The sequence below is a fragment of the Salmo salar genome, chromosome 26 (genome assembly GCF_965601325.2).
Source record: "Salmo salar chromosome 26, fSalSal1, whole genome shotgun sequence".
NCBI classification, from domain to species: Eukaryota; Metazoa; Chordata; class Actinopteri; order Salmoniformes; family Salmonidae; genus Salmo; species Salmo salar.
The window spans coordinates 10,817,503-10,837,161 of NC_138316.1; the positions used below are offsets into that span (position 1 = coordinate 10,817,503).

The 19,659-nt window shown below is 41.9% G+C and overlaps 2 protein-coding genes across 2 annotated transcripts; both read left to right on the forward strand.

The window, feature by feature from the left end:
- The first annotated feature begins 438 nt into the window (after positions 1-438).
- On the forward strand, positions 439-7,918 carry LOC106587136 (fibroblast growth factor 4B). Its single transcript, XM_014175182.3, has 3 exons — positions 439-1,118; positions 3,613-3,716; positions 4,407-7,918. The coding sequence occupies exons 1-3, from the start codon at positions 824-826 to the stop codon at positions 4,581-4,583; spliced, it is 576 nt and encodes a 191-aa protein (XP_014030657.1). The 5' UTR covers positions 439-823; the 3' UTR covers positions 4,584-7,918.
- A 4,997-nt stretch (positions 7,919-12,915) lies between these two features.
- LOC106586997 (fibroblast growth factor 19-like) lies at positions 12,916-17,538 on the forward strand. The gene is made up of 3 exons (XM_014174782.3): positions 12,916-13,390; positions 14,172-14,275; positions 14,713-17,538. The coding sequence occupies exons 1-3, from the start codon at positions 13,180-13,182 to the stop codon at positions 15,031-15,033; spliced, it is 636 nt and encodes a 211-aa protein (XP_014030257.1). The 5' UTR covers positions 12,916-13,179; the 3' UTR covers positions 15,034-17,538.
- The last annotated feature ends 2,121 nt before the right edge of the window (positions 17,539-19,659 follow it).

The window sequence follows — 19,659 nt, forward strand, 5'->3', positions numbered from 1 at the left end:
ACCATTGTTCTCTTTAAGAACCGGGGTCATTTTTTCCCTGCCAGGCTTAAATTAGTGTTTTCAATTCGTTGAATTCAACTTTTGTTTTTTCCTGTTATTGTTCATTTATAGAACTGTCTCCTGTCTGACACCGCAGTCAGTAAACTTGGCTGTTTCCTATTTTACATCCTCCCATAGATAAATTATTTCATTTCAGTCCGATAATGAAAGAAGCTTTACACAATGAAACCCTATTACAACGTCTTTATTCTAATTTTCAATATTAGATAAGGGCATTATTTGTGTAGACAACTTCCCGCAGTCTTGCTCTTTTCAATATGAGTGAACACTGGCAAATGTCGTTTTGTTATCTGGGCAAGTCTAGTTTTGACATTTGTTAAACGCCCCCCTCCCTCCCCACCCTTGGCACAGCATGTACATTATGAGGGATCCGTCTGTTTAGAGTCGCTTAGAATACTGTCCCGTGATGCAGTAGGTAGTGCGTGATGTAATTTCGCAGCAGATATAAATATCGTCGGCGAGGGAAAAGCGGCATGGCTGAGCCGCGCTTGCCTAGACGGCCAACACTTCCCAACTTCTACTTGGACAAGTTCGACTCGAATCTAGACACGTTACCTCCGAAAGGACAGTCATACCAAGCAATAATAGATGTCGCACCAACGGGAACTCATCTTTGTCTTGGAATGAGCGTCTTTCGTTGCTTTTTTTCATTCGTTCGTTTTTTCTTATTCGGAGTTCAACGTAAAGGCCGGCACTGGGGTGATATTTTTAGTCCCTTAAACTCCCTCAACAAACACTGTAGGCTACTGCAGTGTTGGCAAGGATGGCTTTTCAATCGGCCCTCTTACCAATATTGGTCTTGGGACTGATGACTAGTTTGGTGCGTTGTGCCCCGTTCCCAGGCAGGCTGAATGGCACAGTGGAACGACACTGGGAGACACTCTACTCGCGGTCCTTGGTTCGGATCCCCGGGGAGAAGAGAGAGATAAACCGAGACAGCGACTATCTTATGGGCATTAAACGGCTACGACGTCTTTATTGCAATGTAGGAATTGGTTTTCATATTCAAGTTTCACCCGATGGGAGAATAACAGGAGTGCACAGTGAAAACCGTTACAGTAAGTTCAACGTGATTATTTCGACTTTTTCACGCATTAGACTGCCTTCTCGCGTTCGTTGCATATGCCTCTTGTGCTGTCATTCCCAACCTGATCTCTGGCCTGCCTGGTCATTCCATGCACTTATAGCCCGTTCCCGTGCGAGCCATTGGTATTAGAATAGGCCTAGGCTATTCATAAAATGAAATGCAATATTTCATATAACATATTTCATGCAATCAATTATAAAAGAATATTAGTGACTGACGCCGCCAAAAATGATGTATAAAAACACACGTTTTTATGTGCCACTTGTGTATTCCAATTAGCCTATACTTATTTGAAGTGACTGCTAGATTGTGTCTTCATAAACATATTATCGCGATATGAATATATGGCATATTATGTGATAGTGTCAGTGTCGGGGCAGGGGTCTCTTGGCACGGTTTGAAATGCCTCACCAATGTGTTTAATTTGAAAGTGGAATAGATAGGACTTGATTGCAGGATTAGAATGTGATTCTTATTTCACTGCTGATGAAATATGTTGTCTGTGTGGCATCGGTGACATGCAGTGCTATGCTAGCAATCTAAAAAGCGATGCTCCTATTAAATACATAGGCCTAAGTGTCTTGTGTCAAAGGAGCGAATAAGGTGGGCATGCGTTGGAACATCTGGAGGCTAAAAATGACGTGTGGGTGCTTTCCACTCTGAAACCAGTGTCTGAAATCAGAGATTTCTAGGAACCAAGCCAAGATCCAATACGTCCTAAAGTTAGGACGGAGATAAACCCATATGTTACGGTAAATTAACCCCTTGCGTGTCAAATTAATGTCAGCTCGAGACAAAGTCATATTCGATTACATTTGCAGACACAAATAATAACAAACATTTAATTGTCTAACAGTTGTCATTGCAAATATGACCCTGTATCTTCTCAACGACATAATGTGACAAATACGCCCCTATATTGGTCTGCCTGTGAATTTAAAGGTTGTTTTGTGTTCCCTTGGCCTATTTTGAGACATGACACACAATTCAAGCGAGATACATTACATAGATTCTGTTTGAACTGTTCTAGTCGCCATGAAAACACATTTAAAAAAGGGAGTTAGACATCATTCTGGACTCAAAAGTGACATATGATGCTTCAGTTTGCACACTTTTAACAAAAAGGCACAAGAACAGAATCAGAGGTCCATAGGCGTGCTTGATTGACCTGATCTGTAACAAAAAAAAAAATTGTCAATGTTTGTTAATGCAATGTCAAACATTTCCTGTAAAATGTACAGTAACTTACTGGCAGCAATTGGCCAGTAGGTTACTCTAATTTATTTTACAGAACAGCTACTGTTATCATTTTATGGTACCAACATTTTTACTGTAATATACTTTACAGTATATTACTGGAAATACCCATGCAGCGACACATTACCCAGTATATTACTGGAAATACCCATGCAGCGACACATTACCCAGTGTTCTTTGCAAGTTTTCATTTTTACATTTACCTTTTGTTCATTCAACGGTGCCCTTGTCCTTAACAACTTAGTCAGTGCATTCAACCAAGGTTGATAGCAAGTAACAAGTCATAGCAAGTAAACATTTCTGTAACTGTTACTGAAAATTTTGTTGTAGTTGAGGATACATTGGTCTTCAAAATAATTGTAATTACAACAAGATATCTTGTCAATGCAATACTGAGATATTCATGGTAACTTGATGGCACAGCAATGAAATACAGTGCAAGACATTAAAAGTGACTATTAAACTGTAAGAAAATTATTTCTACAGTATTTTACTGTAATGTCAAGGGATTAGAGCAAGCAAGTTGGCTGTATGCATTAGGCATATTACAGCATATTAATGGTGCTTTCTATCACTTGCACTTCTAGAGACTGAAACAAAGTCTTCCAAACGGGCCGATTACAGGGCAAACGGACCTGGGTAAATATTCAACCATTAAAAGGTTTATAAGACTCGCTACCACTCTGATCTGTTCCCTATATACATTTAAATTGTCAGGGAACTACTACCACATATCAATTAAATTGGTACAGGACGTTCGCTACTGGATGCAACAAATATAGCCACTACAAGGTACACCTTAAAATATGTTAATGAGCCAGCGATTCCTTCTCCTCCCACAATATTTCCCCCACAACGCACAATAATTTACAGTATGCTGCAGCAAATACATAGCAAAACAGCAATACAGTACTTTATTGTTGAATTGCATTGAATATTTAATATTCACAATTGCTAATAGTGAATATTTCTTATATATTACACAATACCAACTGATATTTGGTGTTTATTATCACTTGCCTTTGTTAAGGCCTAAAGTGCTTCTAAATTGACAGTGACTACAAGCCTCTTTCTTGGAGGATGCATGCTTGCACAATTTGAAAAAGGTTTGTTTCTGTCTCCAGACATGAGTGAAATCAACTGATGACGTGATATGAAGTTAGTTGCTTGTGAACCACATACAAGACTATTTGTTTCCTTCTTTCCAGGTCTCCTTGAGATATCCCCAGTAGAGAGAGGAGTTGTGACAATCTTTGGCGTCCAAAGCAGTCTATTCGTGGCCATGAACAGCAAAGGGAAGCTGTACGGATCTGTGAGTGTACGAGATGATTTACGGTCGATTTCCGCCGGTAGATGTTATTATCGGTAGCCTACTCGATGACATGTCACCATTTGAGCTGTAGCAACCACTTCCTCTCCTACACCACAGCACCCCCCCGACAGCCCCTTTCCGCGTCACATTGTCGGACTGGGTTATGGCATGTTTCCAGTGCCTGGCCATGTTTTCATTGTGGGCCGGATAAACCCAGGAATGGTAGTGCAGTAGATCATTCAGACTGCGCATTCCATTCTTAGCATTGCCAGCCACCACATGCACCTACTGTCCTTCTCAGAGTAAAGATGAACTGGCCAAAAAGACCACCCACACACACACTGCCTTTAGACCCCACAACACATTCACGACTGCTCTTGATGGGATAGTTAAATAGTTGGATTGTGGCTCTTACAGAATCCGTTTTAAAATCACCTGACCCGGTTATCCCTACCAAACAAAAGCATCAACGTCAAAGGCAAAACCAAGCAGTCAAATGGACTAACCTACCCCGCATGTCATTCATTAAAAGGATATGGAATATAACTGTTAGAAACACTATACAATATTTTTGTCAAGTTTCAATTTCCACAAAGTAGGTCACGTCTAGCTCTCGTCTATGCTATTATACTGCTCATACGACACCTATAGCCTATCATTTAAACATCTTTCTAATCTTCTCTGTTTTAGGTTCATTACAACAACGAGTGCAAATTCAAAGAAACTCTCCTGGCAAATAATTACAACGCTTACGAATCGGTGGCATACCCGACGATGTACATTGGACTAAGCAAGACCGGTAAAACAAAAAGAGGAAACCGAGTGTCACCAGCCATGACGGTGACGCATTTCTTGCCAAGAATCTGAGTCACTCAGAAATAGACTTAACCTCAATAAAAAGGTGGGGTGAGGGGGACTCAAAACGATGCACTTTTAACTGGAGTTTTATGCAAGACTAAGTGTATCATCCTGTTTAAAATGTTATGTATAAGTTTGTATATCAGTTTATTTATTATGTAAAACTAATTTTGTATTTGGGGGAAACGGGTCCTCACTTCAGGTGGAATTTCAGAAATCAACACATTTATTTATGTTTTTTTAATTTATCAGAAGTCTGCTGCTATTAAGTGTTTGGGTAAGTGAGATTCCTTTGTTTAATTATGGTTTTCTTTGCACTGTTTATAGACAAAATATTCTACAGCGACAGAGCAAAGGATACTTTTATATGACTTGTTTATCTTCCATGGAATTAACTTTTAAGTCTTAGACCGACGTTCAAACAAGTGAAATGATATCAAAATGATTGGTTTTAGATGCAGAAGCAATTGTCCAATGGAAGGACTCTTTGTAGGCATTGGAGTCTAATTGAAACAGTATCATCTTACTACTGGTTACAGAATGAGCCGCGTTGAAGTCCTATCCTCTCAAATCTGTTTTTAGCTCTGCCAGGGGGTTGAACTTTGAACTTTTCTGCAGTCAATCTTTGTCAGATCTATAAGACTCTGGATAGAGAGAGGCATCTTCTTGACACTGTATAAGCAGAGAATTTGAGAGTTTATAGGCAAGGTCAGCGTGCTGACACAAACGGCAGAAACCATAGCCATGACTCTATAACATACAGCTTTTATGACGGGAAGTAAAAAAAAAAAAAATCAAAGTCCTCAGCTGTGTAGAGGATATATCATCACAAGTTCAGCATCAGGGCTCCTCCCTGAGTGCAAAAAAAGAAGGCACGATTATGTAATGATTGTCACAGGTTGTTTTCCCCAAGTGTGTACACCGAAAAGCTATACATCATTTTTTTTTGGGGGGGGGGGGGGGGACGACATGCATTGCCTCCCATTGCCCCCACTGTCCTTGTTATCTATCCTCTACCTCACATAATCAACAAACCCCCTCAAAACGTTTCTAGAGTTCGCCCTGAAGTAATTCTGTTGAACCAGTTTGAGATTAGCCCTAATCTTCTCGGAGCACCATGCCATAGGCAGAAGTTCAGGCAGCCATTTTGTCCCAGTTGCGCCTTGTCACGTTTGAGCTATCTTTACCCTGTGATTTACTTTTAGAAAGGATGATCATGGTGGGAATATTTACAGACAGCTGTTAGACTGCACTATATGCTTAACCAGTAACCCTATATTTTTCTTTATATATTTTGTAAATATAACCCCTGGTAACTGGCGGAGCATAGTGTTGCTGCTTCAAAAAGTCTGTTATTCCTCCTTTGGGAACATTCATTCACAGACAAAGGGGGTTGACCAGGAGATAGATGGTCCATGCCAGAGGGTGTCTCTCTCTCTGTCTGTCTATAGTCCCAGTCGGCATTCACGTAATAATAAGTAATTCCCTCGACCACAAATTGGAGGAAACCAACATTCTTTCCTATTGACCCCCATTGTAAAAGAGGCAACTTCGTCGTCGTTTTTTTTTTTTTACAATGTCGAAAAGCTGCTGTGTTCTTCAATGTAACCAGGTCCAAAAAAAACCTGACCTACGGTTCGCAATGCTCCCACGTAGGGAAATAGAGCCTGCGAGAAGACCCCTGTGTTGTGGCTTCAGGCTATTTGGCGTGGGAGAGCGGGAAATCTGGGGGCCTGGTGTCCAAGATAGGCTACACGTAGCTATGTGTGTGGAAAACATTTCATCACAGCTAAGACATTTAACTTGTTTAGTATAGTCCGTTTGTAACCCCACTCATCACTTGTAGCTGTATAGTCCGTTCGTGTTGTTGGTCTTGGCTAATGTAAGCTAGCTACCACTCACTCACGTTGCTGCTAGCACTGTCATGAAAAGGGGCATGAGGGAAGACCTACAACGTTACGGTTTTTTTCTAAGTAGTGAGAACACTAGGAAGCTGGCAATGTTGAAAAGTTATCTTTAGGCATGTTGTACTTTTCGTAAAATGTTGTTTTGTAATTGACTAAAACACGCAGACAACAAGAAAGTTGCATTTGAAAAAGGTAACGTTTTTACTCTGAGCCAATAGGGCAGCCTATGTAGCCACCGGTTGGTTTCCCCACAAGCGGGCAGGGCTGTAACGTTCTATCTAACACCGACTGGGACTATTAGAATAGTTCTAGATTGTACGGTGGTGTTCATTCTCTTCTGAGAGGGTTCCATCTCAGGTTCAACATTCCACATACCATGGCAGTTTACAATGTACAGTACTGATTTTAGACAACTCAAACTGGAAGCGAAAGGCCCATTGTTTTATATTCAATATGACAAAAGTAACAATAGCGTCCGAATCCTGAGAAATCTAATGAGGCGTAACTTTGACACAGCAAATAGCTTTTCTAAATGCAGCTCACTGGGTAGTAGTAAAAAATAGAATGGCTGAGGCTCCAGCAAATATCTCAGGGTGTTGTTGGTGAACTCTCGGTGTCCATTTCTAAAACACCTGCTGTAGAAGTCTAGGTCTCCCGTAAAACAATCCTAACCTGGATCCCGTTTTGCCCTTCAAAAAGACACGAGCACACGGCAGCCAAAATGAGTCAAGACTATGATGCTCTTGCATACCATCCAGCTCCTGAGACCAACTAGCCAGAGAGCTATCCATTGCTGTACCTAACTTAATATTGTCACATATGACCTGGATGCTCAAAACACCTGTTGGTAATATTATTTAGTCACCCGAGACATCAGTCTGCACTGCCAATCCCATAACTTTTTCCCCCTTTGCCACAGCTGTGCCAAACCTTCCCCAACAGACTGTTTTGCATGGCTCACCATAATGTTTACAAAAAGACAGAAGCCACTGGCAAATATTCTGTGACCTCTCCCATCGACCCCGTTCCAACCCCAGCAGTCACCTCATTTGCTTATACAGCAAGTGGACAAGCAACACAACACAAGCAACACCAACACAATGATCTCAGAAGTGCACCGTGTAGACAAGACAGCTTGGAACAATCGTTCAGACATGTCATCTATCCCCGAATCTATCTGATGAGACGGCACGGAGACGAGAACTTCAAAACGCAGAATGACAAGCTATCCATTGTCTCCTACGGGTGCTTATTTCTTCCACTGCTGTGCTGTTTCTGCATCCATCGGAGCGCTTTGAGTCCCGTGGTCTTGTTACCCATCGTCCTTATTATCTGTAGTTTTATACAGGTCTTGTTAAAATATCTTGACGTATGTGCTGTGCACATGACTAATGCCTAACTTAAATGTGAAGTTAATAAAACTCACCAATGTTGTAATATGACTCCTTCCTGTCTGAACCCCTTGTTGGAACAAGTCTTCACAGACTAACACTTGTTTCTGACGACAACAGTTGTGCAATAATTTGACTGAACGGTTTTGGAAAGAATTGTGATAACGTAGGAGTTCAGAATTCCAAAATGGCCCTCGAACTCACAGAACTTCAAGTTAAAAGTTACATCAAATACTATTTTATCTATCGTACTACAATACACATTATTCAATGGCGAAACCAGAAATATATTTGTCAAACTGAGGAGAGGAAAGCAAGTTACGTCAATTCCAAGTTATTTCTTTGTTGAACTGTCCATTTTGATAAATGCCTCAAAGAAAAATAGCCTTGGAAGAGTGAGACAGGTGTGGCCACTCAATACACATGTATTTCTGTCCACTGGGTAGCTCGAGCTAAATGGAGCCTTGTCTTTGCCTGAAAGAATGACAGCTTTCTGCTCCAGTAAACTGAGGCTGCAATGTTTAAGGATTGTAAACAATCCCTAAAAATAGTGGCTACACTCCATCTATCTGCCTTGTCTCTATTGTCTGTCAACCAAATAAACATCCATCAACCCATGAGCCAACATGTCTTTCTATTTCAGATGTGCCTTTCAAGTTCTGTAAAACACAAAAAAAGACTTCACAGAGACAGCCAGGGAAACTTGCAACGATTTGTTCACTAACAGGGATGGGTAATTGAATGGTTGTCCGACGGTGCTATGTAAATAGGCAGTGGAGGATAGTGTTGGAGCATTCCAACAAGGTAGGATGAAGGCAGCCATCCTACATTTCCAATGTGATTTTGTCCCTCTGCCACACTGCCCTAACAGAGTTCAGTGAACACGAGGGGTTCGGCACTGGGGAACTGACAAGGCATGTGATGTGAGGTAGAGTATCAAAGTCTTTGTTAAATAAACGGTCAAACTAAAAATGTATTTAGCAACAAAAAAATACGCGAAATGAAAGTGATATTGCGGAATTGTGAACGGCACAAACAATCTCCACAAACTGTTTTTCACTGCCAAAAGCTATTTATGACTGACAACTGCACACATGCACCCCCAACATACACACAAATCAGTCTTTTTCACTCCAAGATCATCAACGGTGTCCAAAGCCATCCGTGTAGATGCCACTTGTGAAGAATGATTAAAGCATCATGCTGCAGCGGGTTGAGGCCAGGCGTGTTGCTGACTGGCAGGGGCACCTTGAGCACTTAGTTATCTAGGCCCCCTCACAGAGTCCCTGGATTCCATGGGTATCGCACCTCCTAATCCCCAGCTTATAGGGTTTTGCTGCTTTATCCAGCCGGCAAACACAAGCGAAGCCTGAGTCTTTAACGCCAGTGAGACTGGATCCTCTCTGGGGGGGGGGGGGGGGGGGGCAATGAGAGGAGATGGATGAAACGGGACGGGGCTCAATTGTTCTCTACTGTCAAAACAAAATGAGATTGTGTGGGGCTACCTATCCCTCATAAGCGCAGCGGCAGAGAGCATCTAATGGAAATGTTTCTGGTGGTTGTGTTCATTTTTCTAAGGTTGCATTATTCCCTGCTATTCAACCACAATATAGATGCTTCAGATTTACTAACTTCTCTCAAGACATCGACGAGTGGAGTTTTGATCTATGGCACTATGGCACTATGGCACTGTTAATTGGCAAAATAAAACAGCGAGGCGCTGAAGCACATCAGCCAGGCGCAAGGACATTCAAATAGCCACACCTGGCCTAAACCACATGCAAACAACCGTTTGTGTTCATAAACACCTGGCGTACTATCAGGTGACTGGCTCCTCAGTGTAACCCCTTGGTTTAGCTTTATTCAGCCGTGATAATAGGCAGCCTGGCAGACCCGAGTGTGGTTGGCAGAACTTGGCACATAGGAGGGCATCAGAGCCAGGGTGTGTCACGCTGCTGCCCATTTCGTCACATAATGTTTCAGTGTAACACGGTAAAACCTTGATAGTGTCTCACTTGAATGTACTGCGACACTGAGGAATGGAAATTAGTATATTGTTGTTCTAAATGGCTAAATCTATGGATTGAATTAGCCAAAACTCGACTTGAAGTTTGGTAGCTTTCTTCAAGTCGAAATGCATTCCACCCATAATGTTTGCACCGCGGTGATGAGCGCGGGATATGGCTCGAAAACATACCTCAATCCAGGGATGGAAGATGTCACTGTACTCTTAATTATCCCATTATGCAAAATGACAAATCAAGAAGATTAAAATACTCCTTGTTTTTTTATTAAACTGCCTTTTTCGTCCTCGTGCTAGGCTAGCTTTAGCATTCACTAACGCGAGGACGAAAAAATGCCGATTCATATAAAAAAAAACGAGCAGTATTTCAATCTTCTTGATTTGTCATTTCGGATAAAGGGATAATTGGATTGAGGTACGTTTTCGAGCCGCATCCCACGCTCGTCACTGCGGTGCAAACATTCTGGGTGGTGTGTGTTTCGACCTGATAGGAATCAGATGTATTTACTGTTGATCCTCAGGTCGGCTAGGATATCGGCTAGGATTAACAGTCCCACAGTATTCCACCTGAAGATAAAACTCAAAACATTACAGAGAAAAACAACCCAACAGGCTTTGGGTCAGAATGCAAAACACCAAATGCATGCATCCCTACCAGAATCTTAACATGTGTGCTTAAAATATGTATGAGAGAAAGAGAGAAAGAAGGGGGTGTCTGTTTGAGATCCTCCAGATGTTTGCCTATGAAGACAAGGTACTTCAAAAGTTGCTGAAAAGACTCTCCCCTCTTTCACTTCCATGCTGTGTAATGCTTTCTGTCCTGGGGAATTTAGGAAATGACGTGGACCTGTAATCATGGTGCCGATGGTCACCATTTCAGCAGAAACAGTGGAGGCCATGGGCCACTTCCCTTATTTCATGCACAAACCAATTTCATTGGAGCTTTAGAAGATGGTTAAGCCTACTTCCTTGGAACTAGAACATGACTCTACGTAACACATGCGTATTATGCAGCCAATGACATCACTCTGTGTGTCAACTTGTTTGCAGTTTTCCCAATGCACTACAATAGCTGTGAACGCTATGCACAAAATCCATCTGCAGTTTATAGAGGGACGATGGTATCCTTTATATGCTCTACTCTTTTCTCTCAGAATATTTATATTGTACGACAGTATTTTTCAATGAGCCCCAAAAGGAGTGGCCTCAATAAATCTTGGGCAACAGGATTAACGCCACATTACACTATGTTACCCTATGTTACAATAAAACTACAATATATGTACAATAACTGATGGAAGTTGCCTGCCAGTGAGTGCATTAGCAGAGGAATCAACTCTCATTTGATGGGGAATCAGGATAACCACATAGGTCAAATAGTACTGTACATCAGTAGGCCTATGAACGTCACATCCTCTGCACTGCGCATCACACAGAAACCACGGATTCATTTCAGCATGACATCACTTTTCTAAAGTCTTTCACCAGACAGTTTGGCCTGGCAAGAGAGCCTAGTTTAAACTGTGACTCAAGCAGCGCAATGAACGTTACTCACTCATCCAAAGCACGAAGGCGTGCTCTCAAATGTCACCATCAGGTCACTGCACAGGATTGCAGTGCAGGCCTTCAATTCACTGTTGCTGAGGCCATTGGTCGAGGCACGCCAACTGACTCTTACTAAGAGGTCTGGAGCAAACATTTCGCGAGGTCTACCACCCAGTAAACACAACGTTTTTGTCGCCATTCGATCATCAGAGGCAAGGAGCCTGTGTGAGACTATGGGCATGATACTGACTGACAAGGCATACTGATCAAAAGTAAAAGACACAACATCTGCATGGCAATATAACTTTTCCTTTTCGGTATGCCTACAATTAAATGTAGCTATAAAAGAGTTAAAGGCCTGCACTGCAATCTCGTTAACCAGCCTAGATTCCCCTACTCACCATCAACCTCTATCACCCTGAACAGACGAGAAGACAGCTAGCCTCCGTGCAAATAACGAAGGCAACTGCGCAGTGCGCAAAAGCAGGCCTTTCCTATCCAACATACTTGTAAATCTTTGAAGACGTCATTAGCGCGAACTTCACCAACCAATTGAATGTGTCAAGATAAGACTCCATGAAGCTCACGAAGACGCTTTTCAATTTAAAATGGATAATGTGGTATTGTGCGCCACCTAGTGAGTATCATGACATGGACCACTGAGTGAAAAATAATCTGGTTTACAGAATTAGTCTATTTATTTTAGGCAGAGCACGGTCTGTAGTGGTTAATCCATGGGTTAGTCAGTAATCTTCAAGTAGTCTCCCCTTTAGTCGGTCAAATCGTAATGTTATGAATAAAGTTAGACTTCAGTTTGATTTAAAAAAAAATCAAAACATGTATTTTGACAAATATTGGCCTACTGATATAAAATACTCACCGAGAGATGTCTCGACCGTCCACACAGTTTAATACTACCTGATCTGGCATACTGCGCTTTGAAATGTAGGTCCTCGGCTGCATTTTCATGAATGGGGATATTTGCTCTAAATTACTGTTTAACTTCGATGTGGCCTCCATTTCACAGTCCACTGAGGAGTTCGTCAATTGACCACGAGTGCACACTGAACATCGGAAACCCTCGGTCAAAATCAGATAACAGAGGGGTAAATCTGTTATTTCTGCGAGTTGACCAAGTCCAACAAAGACAGATACGCTCCGGTGCCAGAGCTGGTTTGAATTACACATGACTTGTACCCTTGGCATTTAGTGAAATAATGGAACGCTCCCCCTGATTGAGCAATGGCAAACGGGATTTCATTAGTATAACCTAATTTAAAAAGGTTGTTGTTATATTATAACGACGAGTGGATGGCTATACTTCAATCCAGTAGCCTATAATTCACTTTTAACTTCTCAAGACCTTATGAATTACACAGGGATATAAATGAAATGGAATCTACATGTTTAAACAAAACATATCATTATAATCAATTAGTTATAATACTCTATGATCATCAATGTTTTGACTTCGGTAACTAAAGGGCTAACTGCTCTTATAAAACCTTGGTCGTGGCGTGGGCCACCCAGTCACCTACGATTTCGAGAGAGTGTGTTATGTTGTTCCCAGAATTGGCTTTGGGAAAAGGGTTATCGATCGTACTGATAAGCAGCACATTTAAAACGGCTGGGACGTTGTCTTGCTTGAAAATAACGACAGATACAAAGAAGGGAGACGGTCTGGGATAACAGACAGAGAAAAGCACCAGAAAAGAGAATTTGATATAGTCGAGAGCAAAATGACACTTGCAGTTACTGCAGTATGCATGGTCAGCGTGTGTTTTGCTGTTGGAGTTGTTTGTCTGTCACTGCCAGACTCGGGGCCTCATATAGCCAACGGATGGGGGCAGATTGTCCGGCTCAGACATCTGTATGCGGCCAAACACGGATTGCACTTGCTAATCAACGAGAATGGCAAGGTGCACGGATCTCCTGAGCAGAGCTCTTACAGTAAGTAGGCTACAACTAGAAATAGAGCAGCAATGAAAAAGTAGCATTTTGTTGAGACATAGGGACCCTATTCACTTTGCCATCTTTGAATATCACTGGCAAGGTCATTCACAATATTTATTGGAGACTGCATAACCAGAACTCATATTCTGGATAGGTTGTTTTGATGAAAGAGGTGGTGAACTTTTGGTTGAGCATTGTATTGGCATCCTTTGAGAGAGTAATTTGAAAACGTGTGATTATGAATTTGAAATTTGTGGATTATAAAATGGTAACTCTGTTAGGTTGCTCATAATACTTACATACATCAGAGATATGCCTAATAGTCAATACAATGAATTTAGAAATTGTGTAAACCTGTCTAAACTCCAAAAAGTAATATCCACTTATAACTGCGCTTACTGCAGGAAAAAAAAGGCAATTTTGAAAGCATGGTTTGATCAGGAGGCTCACTTGAACACTCTGTGGATCTAGGCCTTGTTATCTCCTGGAGAGATCCACCGCTAGAATCAACAGAGCTAAAGCCACCACAATATCCACCTGGTTCTCCTTCATAACATCCAAGGAGAGTTAGGAACTTTTTCCATTTCATCCCAAATTTGAGATATTATTCTGATTAGGCACAATATAAACCTGTTTTATATGTTTTGTCTTATCACGTGTTGTGGTTGTCTGTTGGTATGACTATGTATTTCTGTCACTGTTTTATTATTTTGAAATATTTAATTTAAAAACATTGAAAAAAAAAAAGTGAACTGAATGACCTGTTGTGTTGATACAGGTTTGGTGGAAATCCGACCTGTAGACACGGGCTGTGTCGCAATCAAAGGAGTAGCAGCCTCGCAGTATCTCTGCATGGAAGGGAATGGGAGACTGTACGCATCGGTAAGAGCACTCACATTTGACTTTTGATTGTAACATTGATTGAACGTTCACATTGATTGAACAATTTCAGATGCCGCTCCGACTTGTGAATAACAGCAATTCATAGTTTGGAGTTGCATAAAATGTTACATTATATTTCCATACCAGATTTAAAATACGTTTGTCAAATACTGAGAAATATATGGTTTACTATAGGTTATATGTCACTGCAGCAACCTTTGTCCACTGGTATGGTAAAGTTAAATCCTCATTGGAAAGGAACAGGAATAACAGCCTTGGCCTCTAGTGACTCTGTGTACTCTATGCAAATAGCTCTCGAAGAACTCCTGGCAGGAGTCAGTCAGGATGATACACTTTGATGAAGAGGATCTGACAAATGGCCTATGTGTGTCACTCCATATTCACTAAACCTTATTTTCTCCCTCCTCTTCCCATAGAAAACCTATATGAAAGATGACTGCTCCTTCAAGGAAAACATCCTCCCAGACGGCTACAATATTTATGTCTCTGACAAGCATGGGACCCTGGTGAGCCTGGGTGGCAGCAGGCAGAGGCTCCAGGGGCAGGACAGAGGCGTTCCTGCCCTGTCCCAGTTTCTACCAAGGGTGAGCACCCTGCCCCTGGATATAACAACAGATTTGGGGTTGTCAGCCCACCCCGAGCAAGGCCCTCAGTCAGGCCTGGACATGGACACTATGGATGCCTTTGGGAAACTTTCCCAGATCTCAATCCAAAGCCCCAGTTTCAATAAGAGATGAGCGACTGATGGTGCTAACATGCAATCTATACTAAGAAGCTTCTAGATCTACAAGGTGTCTCCAAACTCATCATTTGTTTTTGGCACATGACATTATACACCACTCCAAACATACAGGCCCAAGAAGAACCGGATTGAAATCAATTGTATTATTTATTTCGTTATAATTTTTTTTTACTTTACTTTTAGCCATATTATTTAATGAAAATACTTGATCCATGTATTTTGAAAAACAAATATGGGGCTCTGTATGCACTTTGTCTACATTTCTGTAGATACAGTTGAAGTCAGAAGTTTACACACACTTAGGTTGGAGTCATTAAAACTCGTTTTTCAATCACTCCACAAATTTCTTGTTAACAAACTATAGTTTTGGCAAGTCGGTTAGGACATCAACTTTGTGCATGACACAAATCATTTTTCCAACAATTGTTAACAGAAAGATTATTTCACTGAATCCCAATTCCAGTGTGTCAGAAGTTAACATAAACTAAGTTGACTGTGCCTTTAAACAGCTTGAAAAATTCCAGAAAATTATGTCATGGCTTTAGAAGCTTCCGATAGGCTAATTTACATAATTTCAGCCAATTGAAGGTGTACGTGTGGATGTATTTCAAGGCCTACCTTCGAACTCAGTGCCTCTTTGCTTGACATCATGGGGAAATCAGCCAAGACCTCAGAAAAAAAATGGAGACCTCCACAAGTCTGGTTCATCATTGGGAGCAATTTCCAAACGCCTGACGATACCATGTTCATCTGTACAAACGATAGTATGCAAGTATAAACACTATGGGATCACGCAGCCGTCATACCACTCAGGAAGGAGACGTGTTCTATCTCCTAGAGATGAACGTACTTTGGTGCGAAAAGTGCAAATCAATCCCAGAACAACACCAACGGACCTTATGAAGATGCTGGAGGAAACAGGTACAAAAGTATCTATATCCACAGTAAAACGAGTCCTATATAGACTTAACCTCAGCAAGGAAGAAGCCACTGCTACAAAACCGCCATAAAAAAAAAGCCGTTCTACGGTTTGCAACTGCACATGGGGACAAAGATCGTACTTTTTGGAGAAATGTCCTCTGGTCTGATGAAACCAAAATAATGACCATCGTTATGTTTGGAGGAAATAAGTGGAAGCTTGCAAGCCGAAGAACACCATCCCAACCATGAAGCACGGGGGTGGCAGCATCATGTTGTGGGGGTGCTTTGCTGCAGGAGGGACTGGTACACTTCACAAAATAGATGGCATCACAAGGAAGGGAAATGATGTGGATATATTGAAGCAACATCTCAAGACATCAGTCAGGAAGTTAAAGCTTGGTCGCAAATGGGTCTTCCAAATGGACATTGACCCCAAGCATACTTCCAAAGTTGTGGCAAAATAGCTTAAGGACAACAAAGTCAATGTATTGGAGTGGCCATCACAAAGCCCTGACCTCAATCCTATAGAAAATTTGTGGGCAGAACTGAAAAAGTGCGTACAAGCAGGGAGGCCTACAAACCTGACTCAGTTACACCAGCTTTGTCAGGAGGAATGGGCCAACATTCACCCAACTTATTGTGGGAAGCTTGCGGAAGGCTACCTGAATTGTTTGACCCAAGTTAAACAATTTCAATGCAATGCTACCAAATACTAATTGAGTGACCCACAGGGAATGTGATGAAAGAAATAGAAGCTGAAATAAATCATTCTCTCTACTATTATTCTGACATTTTACATTCTTAAAATAAAGTGGTGATCCTAACTGACCTAAGACAGGGAATTTTTACTAGGATTAAATGTATTTGGCTGAGGTGTATGTAAACCTCCGACTTCAACTGTATTTGTAAATACTTATATATTTGTACAGTTTTTTTTTAAATAATTAGGCCTTAATTTTAACTCATGTGTTTGCATTTACATTTTAAAATTTACTAAAGACACCATGTGAAATAATTTGTCCAAATGTGTAATTGTTGGCACCCCATGTTATTGGAATGCATTTTGATCATTCAATCAGTCATCAGATCTAGAAAGCCATATTGATGATTCGTTTCTCACAGCAGTTTTAGGTTCAACAAGACTAACACATGCAAAAAAGGTGTTTATTAATGGCACACAATTCTTTATCAGTTTTGGAACTCTAACAAACATCATTGTCATCCATTCCTCTTGCACGCTCTTGAGTTTGTCCAGAGTAGCTTTGATGGTTCCGTGTATGTGTCACGCCCTGACCATAGAGAGCCCTCTGGGTTCTCTATGGTGTAATAGGTCAGGGCGTGACTAGGGGTTTCTAGGTATTATATTTCTACGTTGGTGTGTGTGTATGGTTCCCAATTGGAGGCAGCTGATAATCGTTGCCTCTAATTGGGGATCATACTTAGTGTGTCCTTTTTTCCACCTGTGATGTGGGATATTGTTTTGTTTGAGTGCCTATGTGTGTTACAGTTTTCACGATCATTATAACGTTGTTGTTTTGGAAGTTTCACTATCATTAAAATGTGGCACTCTACTCACGCTGCGCCTTTCCAAATATTCATACGACAGGTGTGACAGTATGGGCTTATTGTACACTGAAACGACTATCATTCATACAACAGTATCACACATGTAATCTGTGATAGTATTTGATTATGATTATTTCCAATATGACTTGTCACAGGGGGTTGTTTGTACATTTGACATTTTAGTAATTTAGCACTCTTCCCGAGCGACTTACAGTTAGTGCATTCATCTTAAGATTGATAGGTGGGACAAGCATAGTAAGTACATTTTTCCTCTATACAATAGCTATCAGCAAAGTCAAACATTGGTTTCCTTACCCTGTAAATCAAATCAAAATAACATTTTATTTGTCATATGCGCTGAATACAACAAGTGTATTTTATTTAACTAGGCAAGGCAAATAAAGAACAAATTCTTAGCTACAATGACAGCCTACCCCGGCCAAACCCTAACCCGGACGACGCTGGGCCAATTGTGCGCCACCCTATGGGACTCCCAATCACGGCCGGATGTGATACAGCCTGGAATCGAACCAGGGTGTGTAGGGATGCCTCTAACACTGAGATGCAGTGCCTTAGACCGCTGCCCCACTCAGTAGACCTTATCTTGAAATGCTTGCTTACAAGCCTTTAACCAACAATGCAGTTAAGAAAACAGAGTTCAGGAAAAATATTTACTAAATAAACTAAAGTAAAAATAGTAACACAATAAAATAACAACATGGCTATATACAGGGGGTACCGGTACTGAGTCAATGTGCGGGGGTACAGGTTAGTTGAGGTAATTTGTACATGTAGGCAGGGGTAAAGTGACGATGCATAGATAATAAACAGCGAGTAGCAGCAGTGGGTGGGGGGTGGGGTGCTCAATACAAATAGTCCGGGTGGCCATTTGATTAATTATTCAGCAGTCTTATCGCTTGGGGGTAGATGCTGTTAAGGAGCCTCTTGGATCTAGACTTGGCGCTCCAGTGCTGTGCAGTAGCAGGGAGAACAGTTTATGACTTGGGTAACTGGAGTCTTTGACAATTTTTGGGACCTTCCTTTGACACCGCCTAGTATCGAGGTCCTGGATAGCAGGAAGCTTGGCCCCAGTGATGTACTGGGCCGTATGCACAGCCCTCTGTAGAGCCTTACGGTCAGATGCCGAGCAATTGCCATACCAGGCTCATCAGGATGCTCTCGATGGTGCAGCTGTATAACTTTTTGAGGATCTGACGACCCATGCCAAATCTTTTCAGTCTCCTGAGGGGGAATGGACCATGATAGTTTGTTGATGATGTGGACACCAAGGAACTTGAAGCTCTCAACCCGCTCCACTAAAGCCCCATCGATGTGAATGGGGGAGTCTTCGGCCCTCCTTGTCCTGTAGTCCACGATCAGCTCCTTTGTCTTGATCACGTTGAGGGAGAGGTTGTTGTTCTGGCACCACACGGCTAGGTCTCTGACCTCTTCCCTATAGGCTGTCTCGTTGTTGTCGGTGATCAGGCCTACCACTGTTGTCATCGGCAAACTTAATGATGGTGTTGCAGTTGTGCCTGGCTGTGCAGTCATGAGTAAACATGGTATACAGGAGGGGACTGATCATGCACCCCTGAGGGGCCCCCGTGTTGACGATCAGCGTGGCAGATGTTGTTGCCTACCCTTACCACCTGGGGGCGGCCCGTCAGGAAGTCCAGGATCCAGTTGCAGAGGGATGTGTTTAGTCCCAGGGTCCTTAGCTTAGTGATGAGCTTTGTGGGCACTATGGTGTTGAACGCTGAGCTGTAGTCGATGAACAGCATTTTCACATAGGTGTTCCTTTTGTGCAGGTGGGAAAGGGCAGTGTGGAGTGGAATTGAGATTGCGTCATGTATGGATTTGTTGGGGCGGTATGCAAATTGGAGTGGGTCTAGGGTTTCCAGGATGATGTTAATGTGAGCCATGAACAGCCTTTCAAAGCTCTTCATGGCTACCAACATGAGTGCTACGGGGTGGTAGTCATTTAGGCAGGTTACCTTGGCGTTCTTGGGCACAGTGACTATGCTGGTCTGCTTGAAACATGTAGGTATCACAGACTCAGTCAGGGAGAGGTTGAAAATGTCAGTGAAGACACTTGCCAGTTGATCCACGCATGCTCTGAGTACACGTCCTGGTA